At 43.8% G+C, this 21,546-nt stretch overlaps 1 protein-coding gene across 35 annotated transcripts in view; it reads left to right on the top strand.

The window, feature by feature from the left end:
* The window catches only part of NEB (nebulin), a 214,835-nt gene that overhangs the window by 58,500 nt on the left and 134,789 nt on the right, over positions 1–21,546 (top strand). For 34 of the 35 annotated variants that reach the window (XM_025205234.1, XM_025205245.1, XM_025205222.1 and 31 more), the window contains 10 exons: positions 6,164–6,268; positions 6,713–6,820; positions 10,619–10,930; positions 11,081–11,287; positions 13,020–13,124; positions 15,408–15,515; positions 16,866–17,177; positions 17,734–17,937; positions 20,907–21,011; positions 21,137–21,244. In XM_025205234.1, coding sequence (XP_025061019.1) covers positions 6,164–6,268; positions 6,713–6,820; positions 10,619–10,930; positions 11,081–11,287; positions 13,020–13,124; positions 15,408–15,515; positions 16,866–17,177; positions 17,734–17,937; positions 20,907–21,011; positions 21,137–21,244 — 1,674 coding nt within the window. Of the gene's footprint in view, positions 1–6,163; positions 6,269–6,712; positions 6,821–10,618; positions 10,931–11,080; positions 11,288–13,019; positions 13,125–15,407; positions 15,516–16,865; positions 17,178–17,733; positions 17,938–18,878; positions 19,154–19,709; positions 19,914–20,906; positions 21,012–21,136; positions 21,245–21,546 lie in introns of all 35 variants that reach the window. The other variant, XM_025205209.1, reaches the window with a different exon arrangement.

The raw sequence follows: 21,546 nt of genomic DNA, 5'->3' as shown, positions 1-21,546 counted from the left end.
ACTCTTTCCTGCTTATGCAGGGGGTCGGACTCGATGATCTATTGAGGTCCCTTCTGACCCTAACATCTATGAATCTATGAATCTGTTTTGAAAAGTGCTTTAGTCAGTTTTGAAAACGAGGCTCAAGTTCCTAAACCATTCATGTGCTTTTGAATATTTTACTGTAACTGTAAAACTTGATCCTCCAAGCCCAAAGGGTGACAATCCCAACATGGATCAAAGGGGGCAAGAATGCTCAAAAGCCCCCATGGCTCACCAAAAGCATCCAGGAGCATCTCAAAGCTAAAAAGGAGGTGTACACCCAATGGAAGGGAGGGGCAATCACCAAGGAGGACTATACTTCCACTGTTCAAGACTGTAGGGGGGCTGTTAGGAAGGCTAAGGCAGAGATGGAACTGGGACTAGTGACCCGGATCAAGTATAATAAGAAATCCCTTTTTAAATACATAGTCTCACCAAAAGCATCCAGGAGCATCTCAAAGCTAAAAAGGAGGTGTACACCCAATGGAAGGGAGGGGCAATCACCAAGGAGGACTATACTTCCACTGTTCAAGACTGTAGGGGGGCTGTTAGGAAGGCTAAGGCAGAGATGGAACTGGGACTAGTGACCCGGATCAAGTATAATAAGAAATCCCTTTTTAAATACATAGTGGGGTAAAAAGAAGGTACCAGGTAATGTAGGGCCTCTGCAGGACACGCTAGGAAATCTGGTGGTTACACCAGATGACAAAGCTAACCTCTTTAACAATTTCTTTGCCTCCATTTTTTTGAGCAGGGACCAGGGCATCCCCCACACCGGGGTCTCCTACGGACACAGGGGAGGTGTTGCCAGGCCCAGGGTCAGTGAGGACCTAGTCAGGGAACTTCTGGTGGGACTAGATGTGTTCAAATCAGCAGGTCCTGATGATCTCCACCCCAGAGTGCTGAGGGAATTAGCAGAGGTCATTGCGGGACCCCTGACTCAGCTTTACAAGCACTCATGGTGCTCTGGCGAGGTGCTGGAGGACTGGAAAAGGAACAATGTGGTCCTCATTTTCAAAAAAGGGAGGAAGGAGGACCCAGGAAACTATAGGCCCATTAGTCTTACCTTGGTATGGGGAAGCTCTTTGAGAAAACTATCCAGGAGCACATCTGCGAGGGACCAGCAGGGGAGATCGTGCTTAGCGGCAGTCAACATGGGTTCATTAGAGGCAGGTCCTGTCAGACCAGCCTGGTGGCCTTCTACGACCAGGTCACAATATCCTTGGATGCAGGTGTTGTGGTGGACGCAGTCTTTCTGGACTTTAGGAAGGCCTTCGACACTGTCTCTCACCCAATTCTCATTAAGAAATTAGGCAACTGTGGCGTTGATGCCTACACAGTCAGATGGGCCATAAATTGGCTGGAGGGCTGCACCCAAAGAGTGGTGGTGGATGGGTCTTTTTCAACCTGGAGGGATATGGGCAGTGGGGTCCCCCAGGGCTCAGTCCCCAGGCCTGCACTGTTCAACATCTTCATCAGCGACTTTCACACAGATTTCACACACACATACATTAGGGCTGGAAGGGACCTCGGAAGATCATCGAGTCCAGCCCCCTGTCCCAGGGGCAGGAAGTCAGCTGGGGTCATAGGATCCCACCAAGATAAACATCCAATTTTTTCTTGAAGATATTCAGAGTAGGTGCTTGAACCACTTCCGACGGCAGGCTATTCCAGACCTAGGGGGCTCAGACAGCAAAGAAATTCTTCCTTATGTCCAGCCTGAAACGGTCTTGCAGGAGTTTATAACTGTTCAACCTTGTCATCGCTTGGGGGGCTCTGGTGAACAATCGTTCCCCCAGATCCTGGTGAACACCCCTGATAAACTTATAGGTGGCTATCAGATCACCCCTGAGCCTGTGCTTTTCCAGGCTGAAGAGTCCCCATAGCTCTCAGCCTGTCGTCATAAGGTCTGTTTTCCTGACCCCTGATCATGCACATGGCTCTTCTCTGGACTCTCTCAAGCTTCTCCACATCCTTTTTGAATTGTGAACTGTCTTGCCAGCTTTACGGCAAATGGTGAAGGTGATCAGCTCTTGATCGCTGTCACCCAGCTTCCCATCGATTATTAGGTCACCGATTAGTTCATCCCCAGTTGCCAGTACCGGGTCGAGCAGTGCTTTACCTCTCATTGGCCCGTAGACCTCTTATGTCAAATAGAGGTCATCCATGCATGAGAGGAAACTTTGCGACTGCTCGGATTTAACTGAGTGCTCTTCCCGTGAGACGTCTGGGTAGCTGAAGTCTCCCATGACAACCATGGACCTGAAGCATGTGGCTTCAGCCAGTTCCCTGGTGAACTCCTGGTCAAGCTCTTGACTTTGGGTGGGAGGTCTGTAGTAGACTCCCACCATCGTGTCCCCTATGCCATGTTCCCCACAGATTTTAACCCAGAGGGTTTCCAGCCATCCACCCTGGTCATCAATGTCAGCTAGCAGGGATGCATAGCTTTCCTTAACATAGAAAGCTACGCCCCCGCCCCTTTTGTCAACTCGATCTCTCCTGTACAGGGCTTAGCCATTTACACCCATGGTCCAGCCATGGGTGGAGTCCTACCAGGTCTCCGTTTTCCCTAAGACATCGTAATTATTTGCATTAAGCAGGAGGACAAGTTTCTCCTGTTTATTACACAAGATCCTGGCATTTGTGTACAGGCAGGCAAGTGTCCCCTTGGGGGCCCTGGCCTTGGCTACCAGTTGCTCCAGGGCTGGGGCAGGGGTGGGCTCCCTTAAATGCCTTGGCGCAAGGGTTGCTCAATGGGCCAGCAGGGGCGGTAGTCCCCCCATCCCCGGCGGGCTTAGTTTAAAGCCCGGTGGAGCAGGTCAGCCACTGAGAAGAACCTCCTCCCCAGCAGAGAGAGGTGGAAGCCATCTCTTTCCAGCAGCTCGCTGCCTCTCTCACCAAAGAGCGGACTGTGGTCATGGAAGCCAAAGCCTCCCCAATGACACCAGTGCTGCAGTCTTTGGTTAATTACCTGGATCCTCCTCTCCCACCTCAACCTGTAGCCTGAGAGTGGGAGGATTGAAGAGAAAACCACCTGTGACCCCCAAACCCTTTAGCCCCGCTCCCAAATTCCTGTAGCACCTCATGACCTGGCTTGGGAGCGCTCCGAGTCGTGTCATTGGTGCCCACATGGATAAGGAGCATGGGATAGTGGTCTGTGGGTTGGATGAGTTTAGGGATCTTCTCCACAATGGCTCAGATGTGGGCTCCTGGGAAACAGCACACTTCCTGGGCTAAGGGGTCAGAGCAGCAGATTGCCCCCTCAGTCCCCCTCAGGATGGAGTCTCCCATGACAAACACTGCATTTTGTCTTGGGGAGAGCGGGGGCGGTAGCTACAGTAGTGCCCATGTTGCCTGAGGGAGCTGGCAACTCAGCAGGCTCTGCTGGGGCTGCAAGAGGTTTGTACCTGTTGCATAGCTCCAGCGGGGCAGGGGCCTTGGTGAGGCAGGCCTTGGGGCCCTTGACCACCTTGGTCCAACTCCTGGGCTGGATTGTAAGGGAGGTCCCTGAGTCTTCCCTTGTCCTGGAGGGAGACCGTGGTCTACCCTCCATCTCCCAGGGGAGAAGGGCCTGGCAGTAGGAGTCAATCTCCTGCTCACAGTCCCTGATGGTGCGCAGTCTCTGGACTGTGGCCTGGAGCTCCTCTAGCTGGTGCACCAGAGACCCCAAAAGGGAGCAGACCCCACAAGGGGAGGTGGCCATTCTCCTGGGTGACAGAGTCTGAAAAAGTGACAGGTAGCCCCCGCAGCCAAGAGCCAGGGGCTCTGTCTGCATGGAGCCCAGAATCGTGGGCTCCGTCTGGGTGAAGGCCTCTGAGGTGTCAGAGGAGGGGTTGCAGACCCCGAGGGGTGTGGCGCGTGCCCATCCGCGGCATGTCGCTGGTGGGGTGGTTACTGCTGGGACTGGCTTCCCTAGGGTGGGGGTGCACAGGCAGGGCCACGGGCCTGCCCGCTCGCCCTCCTGCACAACCTGTGTGCTAACTCGCGCTGTGCAGACAAGTGTGCCTGTTTGCACAGCCTGTTTGCACGGCTCTGGTCACATGGGTCCCTGGGGGGCTGGGCAAAGTAGGAGCTCCTGGACAATGGGGGGCCCTGCATGGGATTTGGGGGGACCCTGCCTTGCTGGAGGGGGCTGGTGAGTACCCCCCCTTCTTTCTCCCTGGGGGGCTGGGCCACGTTTGGGCCAGGGCAGGGCAAGACCCTCCCGGGCTCCGGCTTAGCTGCCTCCCCGCGGTTAGGCTGGGGTTAGTCCTCCCACCAGGGGCTCCGTTTACCTCTGGCTGTTGGGGGTCAGCAGGGGCACTCTGCGGCAGTTGGGGGTCGCTGGGGGGCTTCAGGGCATGGGGGTGCAGCAGGCTTTCACCCACATGTCTTGTGACGCTCCCGGAGCCTAACTTTGACTTGGACGACGGGGTGAAAAGCACCTTGCTTAAATTCACGGATGACACTAAGATGTGGGGAGAAGTGGGCATGCTGGAGGAGAGGGACAGGCTGCAACTAGATCTGGACAGGTTACAGGGGTGGGTGGATGAGAACAGGATGGGATTCAATACGGACAAGTGCAAGGTATTGGAGAGGAAGAACCAGCAGCATACCTACAGGCTAGGGAACTCCCTTCTCATCAGCACAGAGACAGAAAAGGATCTTGGAATCATTATCGATTCCAAAATGAACATGGGCTGACAGTGTGGGGACGCGGTCAGGAAGACTAACCACACCTTGTCATGCATCCACAGATGCATCATGAGCGGGTCCAAGGAGGTGATCCTCCCCCTTTATGTGACACTGGTCAGGCTGCAGTTGGAGTACTGCACCCAGTTCTGGGCGCTGCACTTCCGGAGGAAGGTGGACAGCATTGAGAGGGTCCAGAGGAGGGCCACCTGCATGATCAGGGGGCAGCAAGGCAGGCCCTACGATCGGAGGCTACGGGACCTGAACCTGTTCAGCCTACACAAGAGAAGGCTGAGGGAGGATCTGGTGGCCATCTACAAACTGGCCAAGGGGGACCAGCAGGCTATGGGAGAGTCCCTGTTCCCCCAAGCCCTACCAGGAGTAACAAAGAATAACAGCCATAAGTTGACTGAGAGTAGATTCAGGCTAGATATTAGGAGGCACTACTTCACATTCAGGGTGGCTAGGATCTGGAACCAACTTCCAAGGAAGTGGTGCTCACTCCTACCCTGGGGATCTTCAAAAGGAGGCTAGCCGGGGTCACCAGCATTCTTTCCTGCCCATGGCAGGGTGTCGGACTTGATGATCTACTTAGGTCCCTTCTGACCCTACCTACTATGAAACTATGAAACTGTGATATGAACCTTTGTATAAAATGAATACATTTAATAGAAGTTAACTGATGTAAGCTGCCATTATCCATTACTATTTAGAAAAAATCATTTCGTTGCTAGAATCACTGTAATTAGTGATAGAATAAAAATTAATGCTCTATGGGTCTGTCGGGATCCTCCAGAATTTTAGGCCAGCAAACAGACTAACCCTAGTACTCTAAGATGGTTATTCGTATACTTACTATACCTGACCCATTTAATGAGATAGCTCAGCCAGTTGTCCTCTACAAGGAAAATGGCTGACAGCCTACCACTCCAATACTGAGTAATTTTTCTGCACTGGTCAGCGAAAGTTTAAACAGGTAAGTATTACAGACCTCATTGTTCTCTTAATTACTCTGCTTTTATACCAGCACAACCTCTTTGACTCCAATGGCATTATTCATGATTCGTACTCTTATTCAGTGAGAAGAGAAATAAACCTGTTAGCATTTTTTTACCACATTGGCAAATTTTGCTGTGTCACTGTGATGCTCACATGAAATAAGAGAAATAAGAATTTCACAGAGTTAGCAATCTTCAGGCTCAAAACACCTGTGATTTGCTTTTCCCCAAGGTAGAAATTAATGAGCCATTACTCTTTAGCTGCATTGTTAAAATCCTTAAGAAGAAATAAATACGTAAATGTAAAGGGCAGCGTCTGTTCTTGTAGTCCTAGGTGAAGTTATCATGTGCTGCATATATTCAAGGGACTAATTTGATCCTTATAAAGGAAGTGGCTCTGATAACGTTGTTTTCTCTTTGGTACCTTTGTTGAGATTATAACACTAACATCTTTTTTGTATTTATTCTTCCAGCATGAGTATAAACGTGCATGGGAAGCAGACAAGACAAAAGTCCACGTCACAGCAGATATTCCCGAGATTGCTTTGGCTAAAGTTAATGCCTTTAATCTAAGTGATGTAAGCGCAACTTGTAAGGCTGACTATCTTTCAGTTATCTAACATTAGGAGTAATTAAAATGATAGTACAGTAGTACTTGACTAATCCTCTCTTCTCTGATCTATAGTAATATGCACAGCAAGCTGTCTCTTTCCCATCAAAGATTTAATAACAGAAGCTGTAATGAGTTGCTATAGTAAAAAGACAATAAATAGTCAGTGGGACATTATGAAGTGATAACATGAATAATTAAAATCTTTGCTTTTTATTCATTTTGAAAATGTATCCCTTTGTGTAGCCAATTTTTAAAAAATGCTTGTAAAAGTGTTAAATAACTGAGGACAGAGCAGTGCTAATGAAAAGGCTTTGTTTCAAATGATCATATGTATTGGGTAGTTTGTTTGTAAATGAGATTCTACATTTTTATTTTTAAAAGGAATGTCATCTTTTCTTCCTGTTCACAGAAAATGTACAAACTTTCCTTGGAAGAGGCTAAGAAGAAGGGGTATGATCTTAGATCAGATGCTATTTCTATTAAAGCTGCCAGGGCTTCCAGGGACATTGCTAGTGATGTAAGTTTTTAAAACAGGAAAGTATCTCTTGTTAAATGCTACAAAACATTCATTTATTGACAAAATGCAATTTTAGATGCTGATTTCATGATTGCTCGTAAGTCTTTAATTTATGAGCACATTTAATAACTATAGTTTATCTCACATCTAAATTAGCTTGCAATTATCAAAGAGTAATTACTTCATTAGGAAGATACACAAGAATAAGTCAGCTGGCAATACTCTGCAGAAAACCGATTTTACCTGTACAGCACAGTTTATTTAAGTGACTTTGTTCAGGCTCTTTTAAAGGTCACTTTGCACGTATTCATGCATGCTTCTGTTGTGACTTTCATGTATTAGTCTCTAATTACTGCATTGTAGAATTCAGAAAAAGCAACACTGCTTTGGGATATCTGCTGCTAATACTACTAGTGTAGAGACATATCCACTTCAGGTAACAGGACCGTTCCTTCAGAGAATCTGAAGGAATTCACTATACAAAGAGGAGGTGGCTCCATAAGTCTCAAGGGTCACCCTGAATCTCTTTGTATTTCAGTGTTCAGAGTTTGGTGTGAGAGGGCTGAAGGTGAGGCTGAACGATCCATCCTGGTCTCTACCACAACAGTCCCAAGGCTGCTTCCTAGTTTAAGTTAAACCAGACTCTCCTAGCATCCTGTCATGCTCTCTGAGCTGGGCAGGGCTCTCTGTTCCACAGCAGAGCTGGCCCCTCCCCTCTGCTCCCTGGCTGCAGCTCTGACAGAGGCTGCAGGCATCTGCCTGGCTTCTGCTCCCACCGCCCTTCTAAGCAGGGATTCTGCCGTCCCCACTTGTCACAGGCCATCTGGGCACTGTGAGTGTATCAATTTTATTACAGGCCAACTGGGCTGTTTGATTTAGTTTTGGATCGAGGAGGCAAAGTTTGGAGTGAAATAAAGGCAAATTTATCATAGCTTACACACACACAACAGTTAACAGAAAGATAAATGCAATAAGCAGATAATGCAGTATTAAAGAGCTAATAGTAAATAATAACAACAGATAATAACAACAGATAGATCAATTCTGTCGCAGGCCAACTGGGTACTGCAAGGGTATCAGCCACTGGGCTGTTCAAAACAACAGATAGACAGACATAGTTTGGCAACTTATCGATAGTCCCTCAATGCCAGATGCGTGCCAAGTGATTCCAGCGAAGTCAGATGTCTCCGATCAATGCTGTCAGAGGGTTACCAGGGAAGATCCCTTGATCAGGATCCAATCCTCACTCACACCAGGAGTCTGGGGTCCGGGCATGGAACAGAAAGGAAAATTCTGTTCCCTCCTTCCTGCTGGTTACCTGACACACATGCTTTTTATACCTAGTTTTATGTTAATCTGTTGGCCTCAGAGCCACTTACAATGTTGCCTATAGCTGTTACCGTATGGGATTTAAAGGTGTTAAAAATTATCTTAAAAGGTTACTACCCAGACTCGGGTTTATCCAATAAGCAAATTACAATGCTGCACCTTTAGGTTTGAAATTGACATTGCCCTACTTATGCCCCAACCCCTTTTAGGTTTCATTTGAATATGCTTTCTTGGGATGTGCTTTCCTGGAATGTGTTGGGTGTGCCAGGCAGTTGGATCCAGTTTTTATCGCTAAGGCTGAACCCTGAGCAAAAAACATTGGGTCTCCTACTCTTACAGCTACAGCTTCGCCTAGGGGGCCCAGTCAGTTCCATGAACAGTTAATTTTATCATTTTGGTTAAACTTATGACAGACAAGTTACATTTGCAGTTTACAAACTTACAAGCTTATATTAACTAATATTACCTGTTAAATATACCAAATGTCTCCAAGAAGCACATATTTATTGCTTATTAATCCCTCTGATTCTGGCTGTTACACCCACTGCCTTACACAGATGCACAGTAGGGCTGTGCAAAGCTTTGGTCGCTGATTTGATTTGGAGGAGATTCGGCCAGATTTGGTGGCCAAATCTCTGAATCCGAACCCAATCAGGAGACCCATCGAAGCCTCCGATTTGATTTGGAGAGATTCAGAGAGATTTAATGATTCGGACATAGACATAACTTTATATGTTTTTTCTACATACCTCAAGGTACCAGGCGGCTTGTGAACGCTGAGATGGTGGGGCAGATGGAGCATCCCACAGGAGCATGAGGGGGTCCCCAGCACGCTTGGCAGCAGACCTGGAAGTGGAACAGAAGCACTTCTGGTCCACTTTCAGGTTGGGCACAGAGTGCGCAGGGGACCCTCCCCGCTCCCCAGCTCGGTGACTGGTGCCTTCTGGGTCTGGGGGGCACCTGGGGTCCCCCTATGGCTGATTGCCAAGCCGGGGAGGGCTGCAAGGGGGGTCCCCCATGCACTCGAGGTGGACCCGGAAGTGGACTTCTGGTCCACTTCTAGGTCCACCGCCGAGCACATGGGCAGCCCCCTGTACTCCTGTGGGACACTCCATTCACCCCACCATCTCAGCATTCACAAGCTGCCTGGTACCTTGAGGTATGTAGAAAAAACATAGAAAGCTGTGTCTATGGCTAAATCGCTGATTCTCCAAATCAGAATTGTATCTTCAGATTCAGCCAAATTGAATCAGGACAGTGAGCCAAATCAGCTAATCGAATCACTGTCCCTCGAATTGGGCCAAATCCGAATCTGAATTGAATACAGCCCGCTTTGCACACCCCTAACACACAGCATTAGCTAGCAAACCACGTGCTGGCTACAGTCCATGCTGTGGCAGATGGGACAAAGGCAGAATCAACAGGTAGCTGGTAATGTCCCTCTGTTGCTTTCTTAATAGGGTGATAAACACTGTTATCAGTTGCCTGCTGGGCTGGTCAGGGTTGGTGTGGGGGGGAGGACCTTATCAGAGTCTCCTGCCAGGCCATGCCTCTTCAGCTCAGCACTGTGGAAGGGAAGAAGGGAATGCTGTAGCGCCCCCCGGCTTCTAGCCTGGGTCACCACAAGCATGTGCCTGCATTTTTTCAGTCCTCAGGGGATGTCCATGCAGTTACAAACTGGTTTAGCCTAGCCAGGTTAGACTAACCTGCAAAGCTTGAATCAATGCAGGCTCAGGCTTTTTGAATGTCTGTCTCTAGCCCAGGAGTCCCCACTGATGGCCCCTGTAGCCACTCCATAGCTTAACAGAAGGATCTCTCTTTTTCCAGTCCTTTCCAAGTGGTGATTGGTGCAGTGCAGAACCTAGTACTGACTTTGGGCAATTGGTTGCCCAGAATTTGAGCTGATTGGAGTGTTCTTGCAGTTGGGTAGGGTGATCCATTATTATTATTAAAAAACCCAATTAGAGCGTAACGGAAAGCACCTTTTCAAATGTATGTGCTAGACTGGCTCAGAGCTCCATGTTTTAGAATACATGTCTACCCTGAAGCATGCTGTAGACTCAGCCAACCTAGCTTGAGTCCTGTGATGTGAGGCAGTGTGTGGAGCATGCTCTCATGAAAAAACTTTCTTTTTCATGAGAAAAGATTTTTAATGTAACCTTCTTTTAAAATCAGCTTTTATAAAGTGGTGAGATATCTGAATTATGTCAAGGATCAGCATCGCACTAAGAACACAATGCTACTGTTGCTGTGTTCCCTGTTTAAACAGAAAGAAAAATATTTCTTGAACCAACTGCATATTTGGGATAGAGTTAGACAAGCTTTTGAATGCAAGATATTTTTCATTAGCCTATTTCTAATTAACTTATGTTCTTTCTTAGAGCACATTTTGCTGGGTTGGTTTCTTAATTTGATATCTTCTTGGTAAGGTGGATTCAAGGGGTCTCTCTCTCTCTCTTCTGTTTGCAGTACAAATACAAATTAGGTTATGAAAAGGATAAGGGGAAACTTGTAGGCTTCCGAAGCCTTCAGGATGATCCCAAACTAGTCCATTATATGCAAGTGGCTAAGATGCAGTCTGACCGTGAGTACAAGAAAGCCTATGAAACCAGCAAGACCAGATACCACACACCTGCTGATACACTCAGTGTCTTGGCAGCCAAGGATGCACAAGCTAATATAACCAACATTAACTACAAACATCTGCTGCACAAATATTTCCTACTACCAGATGCGATGAATTTGGAACTGAGCAGAAACATGAATCGGATTCAAAGTAATGTAAGCTTCCATTTTCATTTCTGATTAGCATTGATAGAGATGTTGCCTAGACCTTTGTTTCAGTGTAAGGACTACTTTTTGAAATAATGGCAGACATTTGTATTTTATGGTTTGCAAAATGTGCTTTGCCTTTTCTGCTGTGTTTTGCAGAATGAGTACAAACAGGACTATAATGAATGGTACAAAGGTCTTGGTTGGAGTCCTGCTGGTTCTCTTGATGTGGAGAAGTCTAGAAAAGCCACAGATATTGCAAGTGACAGGAAATACCGCCAACATCCCAGTATTTTCCCCTTCATAAAGCAGACTGACTCCATGGACATGATGCTTGCAAAACACAATGCAGATGTGATGAATAGGGTGAGTGGATATGATGAAAATAATCCACAATTGGAAAATAATCTATTTAAAGGTCATTTTGTAATTCCATGTCACCACCTTTGTCCAACCTTGTTTTTCAGGGAAAAGTAAACAGGATTGAGCAGTCATATTTCTCTGTGGTTTGAATGAATATGTTATTTGCAGATTCCTCTAACTTGCTTGCCCCCAGGTTAGATCTGGACCGCAGGTTTTGTCTTAACGCAGCTGTTGCTCACCCCCCACTACTGACATGCATTCCCAAGGGGCTTTATGCCCCAGATTTTGGTGGTAGGCCCTACTCCCACTTACCCTGCTACCCAGTTCCTGACCTTGCTATGAGCTCTCTGGGCTGGATTTGGCCTATGTTCTGTACATTTGACACCCTTGCTCTAATTAGATTGAAACATCATGCTACTAGTTAAATAATCTCTCTCTTCATGTATCTCAAGGGCTGAACATGCCACTCGTGCCTATATTTTCTGTTATTCTCACTGTCATAATATAAATATTAATTTATACTCCTAAATAAACCCCAGAAGCCTCCATAACTAATCAGAAGCCTAGACTGCATGGGCCTGATTGTGCCCTCTTTATTCAGAAAGAGAACTGGGTGAAATTTATGAAGAGAGAGGGATAGTTAGCTACGTTAGTATGAAGTCAAGCAGAAGGCAGAGTAGAGGTACACCTTATAGACTAACTGAATCAGGGATGTTTAAAGTTTTGTGAGCAAGACCTCAATTCATCAGATGCTATGAAAGAGCATGTACAGAGCAGGCTATCAAACAGAAAGCATTATTTGAATATGAAGACAGGGACGGAAGGGAGGTAAGGGAGTGGGAGGACATTGCTGACAGAGGCAAACAATTCCCTCATAAGGATAAAGGGTTCACACAAAAGCTAATCCAGGGAATGGCTTAGCCTTCTAGTTGAAACTTGAAATTTCCAGCAACCCTTATCGTTATAAACTAGTTCTCATTCTGACTTGGAATGAAAGCTAGAAGTTTTTGAACCTTCTCTTGAAAGGGAAATGTAGAACATTTTCCATAAGAAAAATTGGGCTCTTTCATTTTGATTTCTCTGAAAGAAAACAGAACTTCCTGGCTGGCTAGCCAAAATCTTTTGAGTCCTAATTCCACTTGAGACATTCAGGGCTCTCAAGCTCCAACTCAGGAGCTAGCCACATGGCAGGGTTTCCCAGGAACAGCAGACCCTATTAGCCTGAATAACCCACCAAATAGCAAGAGCCCCTGCAGCAGCCCTGTTTTGGTTAAAGTTTGTTGAAAGTGACATGTTATGGGGTGAAAGGCAAGGATTTCTTAGGCTGATATATTTTATTGGACCAATCGTGAAGTAGTTAGGCTTTCAAATGCAAGACATTCATCAGCAGCATTTCAGTTCTGACAAGTCAGAATTTTCTGATGAGACCCCGCTTTTCCAGAAAATTCTTGACCACCTCTACTGAAGAGAAACCTATCACTGACTGCAAACAGCCATTTAACAGGCTGATGCTAGTCATCGCTATAAATGTTCACAAAGTGCCAAATACATGGACCACAACAGAGCACAGATTGGATCCTTGTTCACTTGAATTCTGGATTATGTGATTAATCAGAGAGATTAATTCAAATCAACACCTTTTCCCATCCCCAAAACCAAAGTACACATGCAGATCCATCTACCTCTGTCTGCTTCTTCTTTCTATTAACGTACGTGCTGTTGTTTTTTCCAATAGCATGCCTACATTCAAGCTTGGGAGAAGGATAAACTTCAGATTCATGTGATGCCAGATACACCAGATATTCTTCAAGCTAAACAGAACAAGACAAATTATAGCCAGGTACAGACACTTTGTAGCATATTCCTTAATTCTTGTTTATTTTTTATCAAAGAAACATGTCCTTTTAAGAATAAATATTGATTTATGTCAATTTAATGTTTGTTTTGCACAAAAGGTAAGTGATGTTTTAAGACAGAACCACAGAATATGTTTTTACATTGCTAAAGCTAAAATTTGCAAAAACTGAAATGAGTTAGGAGCCTAAATCCTAGTCCAAATATAAGGGCAAATTGAACCTGGAGCCTCTAGTTCAGTGTTTATCAACATTTTGACAGACAGGGCACCCCTTTGTAACTGTTTTGAATTTTATTGAGAACCACTGCTGTGTTGTCTTGGGTAACTTATTTAATAAGGGATTTATTATCTCTTAACAAGTTTCTTTCCTTTTCACAAGACAGCAGCAGTGCAAGTGTTGACTCCTGCCCACAGTCATGTTAAAAAAAACAATAAAAAACAGTCCTCTAGGTTTAATTTTTTTTTATCACTTAGACAATAAATGTTCAGTTAGTTGCAGTGGAATTACTTCTAACATACAGCACATTAATTGATATGGGAATGAAGCCTAGGCAGCAACCTAAAGTGCCCTTCTGCTTTTTCTCTTGGTAAGAGGCCACCGTTGATATGAATGGGATTGGTGTATGTGTCCTAGCCTAGGTTATATGAGACAAGGTTCTTTGGGGAAATGTGATATCTTTTTTTAGACCAGCTAAATAGTTGGAAAAAGCGCTCTTTACAAACACTAGGGCACAAACACCCTTCTGCAGGCATAGGGAGTATCTGCTGGTGTTTGTGTGTACTCTCGGGTGGAACTGAAGTTTAAGCCAATATGCAAAATGTGGGTCTGTGAAAATGCAAATGTGTGGCAGGGAAGATCAGAGGGTGTGAGACAGCTAGGTGGGGGTAGTAGGAGGGAAACATAAAAGAGGGGAACGTTGACCAGTGATAAAATATAGCTCATAAAATGTAGAGAGGTTACTTGGGATTACCTAGGTTATGAGACACATTTTTCATCTCTTGGATTTACAGAAAGCAAGAGGTTGGGAACTTTTTAAAAAGGCAATGTTTCTGATTTGGGAACCAGGCTTGCCATAATAAACACTGATTTTCTTTTTATATAATAAGCATTAAATTAACATGTGCTGTGTTAGCATATTGGTGAATTCTTCTCATCCCTAGGGCAGTGGGTCTTAACTTGGGAACTGCCACTGAATTTGCTGCAGCCAGGTGGAACTGTGCTGGCTGCCTCCTGCAGAGCCAGGTGGAGAAGTGGCTGTGGCAAGATCATCTGCTCTTGCCACAGCCTTTCCTGGTCTGACCCTACTTGCTTTTTCAGGAAACAGATGTCTTGGAGACAATTACACCTTGTTCCACCTGCCCATGTGCCTCTATTTGTGAGGCTAGACTAGGAAAGCTTCAGAGAGAGTAGATACTGCTCCAACAGCCATTTCTCAATCTGGCTCTGCAGAAGACATAGAGGTGCAGTTGCACATGGCCAGGCAGCAGCACCAGTGCTGCACTGCTGCAACACCCCAAAAGGGCCTCACAGGGTCTCAGTTGAGAACTACTGGGATGAGCTCAGAAAGAGGCTTTGGTTTTCTGCAAAGATTTATGGTTGCTTCATGACCTCAGTTCTGGTGTGTTACAAATTCTCTATTATAAAAGTCCAAACTTGCTTTGTGCAGATTTCTTACCCCTTTACCATGAATCTAGTGAGCACACAGAACAAGCAGCATTTAATGTGGCTTCTACCTTTTTTCACGCTTATATTTCTTGATTTTTCCCTTTAAATGCAGTGTCAAAGGACACTAGACACAATTAAATGCATCTAAAGTTTTAATGGTACATTGCCTAATATAGTCCATTGGGAACCAAGACATAAAGTATTTATAACAGGATCTCTTGTGATTTTTAACCACAGCCCTGCATTAGAGGCAGTGCATGCTACATTTGTAGTGGGAAAACTGTAACTCTAGTTTAACAGAGTTTCCTAGAGCTCCCAATGTCCTGTGGGACTCAGCTTCTTACAGGAGTTCAGTGTATGTCCTTTCTTGCGTATCTGGCCAGTTCTATACTTCAGAGGAATGGGCTGAGCCAGGAGCAGCATCCTGCTCCCTGTTTTTTGCATCCATGCAAGGGTCAGTTGCAACCTTTTGGCCAAGTAAGGATGGAAAGAAAACTGAGCAATGCTCCAGTGTCCTGTTCCTCAGTTGTAATGCTTGAGAAAGGGTTGGTGTACTAGGAGCTCTGGAAAATTATGGAAAATCTTTCCTTTTTCTAATTTAGAAACTGTATAAACTTGGATGGGAAGAAATGTTAAAGAAAGGCTATGACCTCACACCTGAAGCCATTTCAGTGAAAGCAGCCAAAGCATCGAGAGACATTGCAAGTGATGTAAGTAACGTTTTCAGTTCAGTCTGTTATGTACTTTCTGTTATGTCATGCCTTTAGCCACAGTTTGCTAAACCTTCCTGGGCCAGATTTATTCCTTTGTGATCCAGGCATCTTGAAAGGGGAAAATAAAAAATAAGCTGAAGGTAGCTTTCTTTCTTGTGTTAACAAACAGAACACAAACTCTTCGTAGCAATGAAGGAAGCAGTAGGAGGGGGATTGCTCCCACGTTAGTGCACTATGTCCCCAAAACCTTTTGTCTGCTCAGCAGATGGCATGTTCAGACTTTGAACCATTAGTTAGTCATACCCTGTTGGGAGCAGTATGTAGCAGAGCTAACTACTGGGGTGAGGGGTTCTTAGAGAAGTCAGAGATCTTTTCCTCATGACTACTCACACAGCCTAGCCCAGGAAATCACTCTAGTTAAAGAATTGCTCTCATGATGCACACATAATAAGCACAGCTCTACATGCTAACTACAGTGCAGCACCTACGTTTTGGAAAAGATTTAGTACTTTTTAAGAAAAGTGTTCCTGATATCCCTGATTTTCCATTCCTGAACTGATCACTTGAGACACTGGATCACATCCCTCTCTGAGACTGGAGAGCAAGGAATTTCTTGAGATTTTAATTGTTTCATAGGTCATGTAATAAAAGAACTTATTCTCACAGCTACTTAGTCCACTCTTCCTATGGATTCCAAAGATTCCATTCCTTACTCAATAGAAAAATTTAGGGTGCATCCACACATGCTTTTGTGCATGTCTAAACTTAATGTGTATTTGCCTAATGCATATTAAGGTGATTTAGGTGTGCATCTATACGTGTACTTGCTAAAGTCCATTAACACGGTGTGTGGACTGACTCGGATTAAAATTAGTCTCAAGTCAGTTGACATACGCAGTATTAACGTGCCTTAGCACATCTACACATGCCTTAAGGTGCTTTAGCTACTCCTGCCTAAATTTGATAGCTGCTTTTGCAGGTATCAAATTTAGGCACGAACATCCTAAAATCGCCCTTTTAAAGGTGCATTAAGGGTGTGCACATATAGACCTGTGCCCTCAATGCACCTTAAAAATGGCTAATGCACCTAAATCAGCACGTGTAGACATGCCCTTATAGAACTACAATGTTATGCACTCAATTCAAAGGGACCTTAGATTCATAGGAGTAAAACTGTAATGATCTACTAAGTTTGTAGCATTTAAGAGAACAGGTTCAGGTTTATTTGTAAACCTGAGCTGCAGTTTACATGTCATCCCAAATGACTGGATCTAGCAATTTTCTTAATATCTCAGCATTTTCTCATTCTGATCCTAATTAGCATAACCTGATTTATGTGATTTTTAGTACAAATACAAGGAAGGGTATCGCAAACAACAGGGACATCACATTGGAGCCCGCAACATAAAGGATGATCCCAAGATGATGTGGTCAATGCATGTAGCCAAGATCCAGAGTGACAGGGAGTACAAGAAAGACTTTGAGAAGTGGAAGACCAAGTATAGCACCCCAGTGGACATGCTGTCAGTTGTTGTGGCCAAGAAAGGTCAGGAGCTGGTCAGCGATATTGATTATAGACATCCTCTGCACCAGTGGACATGTCTGCCAGACCAGAATGATGTGATCCATGCTAAAAAGGCCTATGACCTTCAGAGTGATGTAAGTTGATCTTTTTCTTCAGACTTTGTAAATCTCATTGTGCTTTTTTTACTGTAGCTTTGGTTCAATGGATGGGATAAATTAAAGGGTGTGCTTCTGAAAATTTATGCTGCAAGGAGTTTTGCTGCATACTGGTTTGCTGAGTATTTTGAAAAGAAAAGGAAATGTTGTTCACCCTTAGCATCAGAAAACCTTATTTTGTACCTTTATGAAGCACTGATTTCTTCCTGCCACCGAGGAGCTAATTAAACTCTCCAAACAAGAGCAAGACTGTTTGAGTTTGAGGTGTGTAAGATGTATTGAGGGTATAAAATAAGGTTCCTTGGCAGAAGGGGTAAGAAGGGTTTCTTCTGTGATAGAGTCCAAGTTATCTATTCCTGTGGCAAATGAGCCTCCTACTAGAGGGTGCTGTGAAAGCAATTTCAAAGAATGGTCTATGATTTTTTCAGGGTGATTTGGTATACACAGAATCTAGCATTGGCAGGCTCTGAAAAGAAAGGTAAAGGGGTGGGTTGCCTAAATGTTTGAATGTACTAATCTCCCTATCTTTTTTCAGCTTGCATATAAGACAGACCTGGAGTGGCTGAGGGGTATTGGATGGTCCCCTAGTGGCTCACTGGAAGCTGAGAAGAATAAGAGAGCATCCCACATCCTGAGTGACCATAAGTACCGGCAACATCCAGACACTATTAAATTTACTAGCCTTCTTGATTCTATGCCAATGGTCCTGGCAAAGCACAATTCTAATATAATGAACCAAGTAAGTTTTCTCTTAATATGAATATTTCATAAGTGGCCTGAATGTTAAAGTCTCATTCTACAAGGCAAATAAGGATATACATAGGAAAATATTTAATTGTCACATAACGGTTTTTTACTTTGTATTTAAAGGGTTTTTTGTGTGCTTGAAGTTTTTGGAGCACTTAAATTATTTGTAAATTGATTCAATTATTGCTTGGATTTAAAATAAAAAACCCCCATGAAGAGCAGTTTAAGGATGCTTTTAAACAATTTTTATTTAGAAATAACCAAGCTATATTTCCTTGTCAAGTGGTGTTGCATTTACATTTAAGGTGATTGTGATTGCACAGGCAATGGCAAGTTGATAAGTAGTAGAGAGATTCAGACATGCCATTTGTGACTTTGCAGGGTTCCGTAAATCCTCACAAATCTACACTTCTTTATTTTCACAACACCAATTCTCCCCCTCCATCGAAGTTTTATGTCTTGTATTGAATAGCAGACACTGTGGGCAAGTGCCATAATTTTGAGACCCCTTTACTTTACTTTTAATGCATTTGCCAGTAAATTATGCAGTGTTATTGCTAAATATCAAAGCTGATCTGTTCAGTAAAACTTCTGGCAAACCCATTTCTAGGGCTACATCATGATGCATTTGTCTGCTTTAAAATAACCCAGAAATAACCAGCTTTAATCCAGGTGGTAGAATTGGGTAAATTGAAATTAATGGCAAAACTACAAGAATACACTTACTAAGCAGCTTTGAACTGAAGAGTCCTATCAGATGCTTACTTACTACTTAATAGTATACAATAATTGGCAATGGATGTGCAGTGTAGATGAGAGATTTTCTCCCATGTTAGTATTAGGTGTTATTGTTCCTGGCTGCATGAAACACTATGAATTGTTGCTCTTTATTGTGCTTATTCTGCCAAAATTATATTTCACTGTGGTAGGGACATCACATTGGAGCCCGCAACATAAAGGATGATCCCAAGATGATGTGGTCAATGCATGTAGCCAAGATCCAGAGTGACAGGGAGTACAAGAAAGACTTTGAGAAGTGGAAGACCAAGTATAGCACCCCAGTGGACATGCTGTCAGTTGTTGTGGCCAAGAAAGGTCAGGAGCTGGTCAGCGATATTGATTATAGACATCCTCTGCACCAGTGGACATGTCTGCCAGACCAGAATGATGTGATCCATGCTAAAAAGGCCTATGACCTTCAGAGTGATGTAAGTTGATCTTTTTCTTCAGACTTTGTAAATCTCATTGTGCTTTTTTTACTGTAGCTTTGGTTCAATGGATGGGATAAATTAAAGGGTGTGCTTCTGAAAATTTATGCTGCAAGGAGTTTTGCTGCATACTGGTTTGCTGAGTATTTTGAAAAGAAAAGGAAATGTTGTTCACCCTTAGCATCAGAAAACCTTATTTTGTACCTTTATGAAGCACTGATTTCTTCCTGCCACCGAGGAGCTAATTAAACTCTCCAAACAAGAGCAAGACTGTTTGAGTTTGAGGTGTGTAAGATGTATTGAGGGTATAAAATAAGGTTCCTTGGCAGAAGGGGTAAGAAGGGTTTCTTCTGTGATAGAGTCCAAGTTATCTATTCCTGTGGCAAATGAGCCTCCTACTAGAGGGTGCTGTGAAAGCAATTTCAAAGAATGGTCTATGATTTTTTCAGGGTGATTTGGTATACACAGAATCTAGCATTGGCAGGCTCTGAAAAGAAAGGTAAAGGGGTGGGTTGCCTAAATGTTTGAATGTACTAATCTCCCTATCTTTTTTCAGCTTGCATATAAGACAGACCTGGAGTGGCTGAGGGGTATTGGATGGTCCCCTAGTGGCTCACTGGAAGCTGAGAAGAATAAGAGAGCATCCCACATCCTGAGTGACCATAAGTACCGGCAACATCCAGACACTATTAAATTTACTAGCCTTCTTGATTCTATGCCAATGGTCCTGGCAAAGCACAATTCTAATATAATGAACCAAGTAAGTTTTCTCTTAATATGAATATTTCATAAGTGGCCTGAATGTTAAAGTCTCATTCTACAAGGCAAATAAGGATATACATAGGAAAATATTTAATTGTCACATAACGGTTTTTTACTTTGTATTTAAAGGGTTTTTTGTGTGCTTGAAGTTTTTGGAGCACTTAAATTATTTGTAAATTGATTCAATTATTGCTTGGATTTAAAATAAAAAACCCCCATGAAGAGCAGTTTAAGGATGCTTTTAAACAATTTTTATTTAGAAATAACCAAGCTATATTTCCTTGTCAAGTGGTGTTGCATTTACATTTAAGGTGATTGTGATTGCACAGGCAATGGCAAGTTGATAAGTAGTAGAGAGATTCAGACATGCCATTTGTGACTTTGCAGGGTTCCGTAAATCCTCACAAATCTACACTTCTTTATTTTCACAACACCAATTCTCCCCCTCCATCGAAGTTTTATGTCTTGTATTGAATAGCAGACACTGTGGGCAAGTGCCATAATTTTGAGACCCCTTTACTTTACTTTTAATGCATTTGCCAGTAAATTATGCAGTGTTATTGCTAAATATCAAAGCTGATCTGTTCAGTAAAACTTCTGGCAAACCCATTTCTAGGGCTACATCATGATGCATTTGTCTGCTTTAAAATAACCCAGAAATAACCAGCTTTAATCCAGGTGGTAGAATTGGGTAAATTGAAATTAATGGCAAAACTACAAGAATACACTTACTAAGCAGCTTTGAACTGAAGAGTCCTATCAGATGCTTACTTACTACTTAATAGTATACAATAATTGGCAATGGATGTGCAGTGTAGATGAGAGATTTTCTCCCATGTTAGTATTAGGTGTTATTGTTCCTGGCTGCATGAAACACTATGAATTGTTGCTCTTTATTGTGCTTATTCTGCCAAAATTATATTTCACTGTGGTAGCTATGGTGGTCCTCCTTATTGCACTTATCTTATCTCATCTGTTGTTTGCTTTTCAGCGTGCTTATGTAGAAGCTTGGAATAAAGATAAGATCAGCATCCACATCATGCCAGATACTCCAGATATTGTCCTGGCCCAGCAGAATAAATCGAATTATAGTCAGGTAGGTGTGTTGCTTAAATATTAAAAAACATCTGAAGAAAAATTAAATAAAAAAGAAAAAGTCATTCTTGAAACCTTTTTGAAGGCCCTTTAAAAATAGTTAATGAATATTTGTGATTTGTTTAGAAACTGTACAGACTTGCCATGGAAGAGGACAAGAAGAAAGGCTATGACCTCCGGGTAGATGCCATTCCCATCAAGGCAGCAAAAGCTTCCAGGAACATTGCAAGTGATGTAAGTATCCATCATGGATGCAATTCCTGAGTTCACCTTAAGAAGCATGCAATTAGAGTAGAACTCTGTCAGCAGAAATACAAGCATAGAAACATTGTGCTTGGAATGGACTTCAGGAATGAGAACAGTCATTCCTATCCTCTTCATGGTAGCCTTTCTTAATATTTAAAAATAGTATCATGTCTCCCCTAATCTGCTTGTCTACTAACTGAATGTACCTCCTTTTCTCAACCTTTCCTTGAATGGCTTTCATTCTAACCCAGGGGTGGGCAAAATACGGCCCACGGGCCGGATGCGGCCCA

This window comes from Alligator sinensis, unplaced genomic scaffold (genome assembly GCF_000455745.1).
Source record: "Alligator sinensis unplaced genomic scaffold, ASM45574v1 scaffold61_2, whole genome shotgun sequence".
Lineage (NCBI taxonomy): Eukaryota > Metazoa > Chordata > Crocodylia > Alligatoridae > Alligator > Alligator sinensis.
The sequence above is the reverse complement of the archived record's forward strand: the minus strand, read 5'-3'. Positions and strand labels throughout refer to the sequence as shown.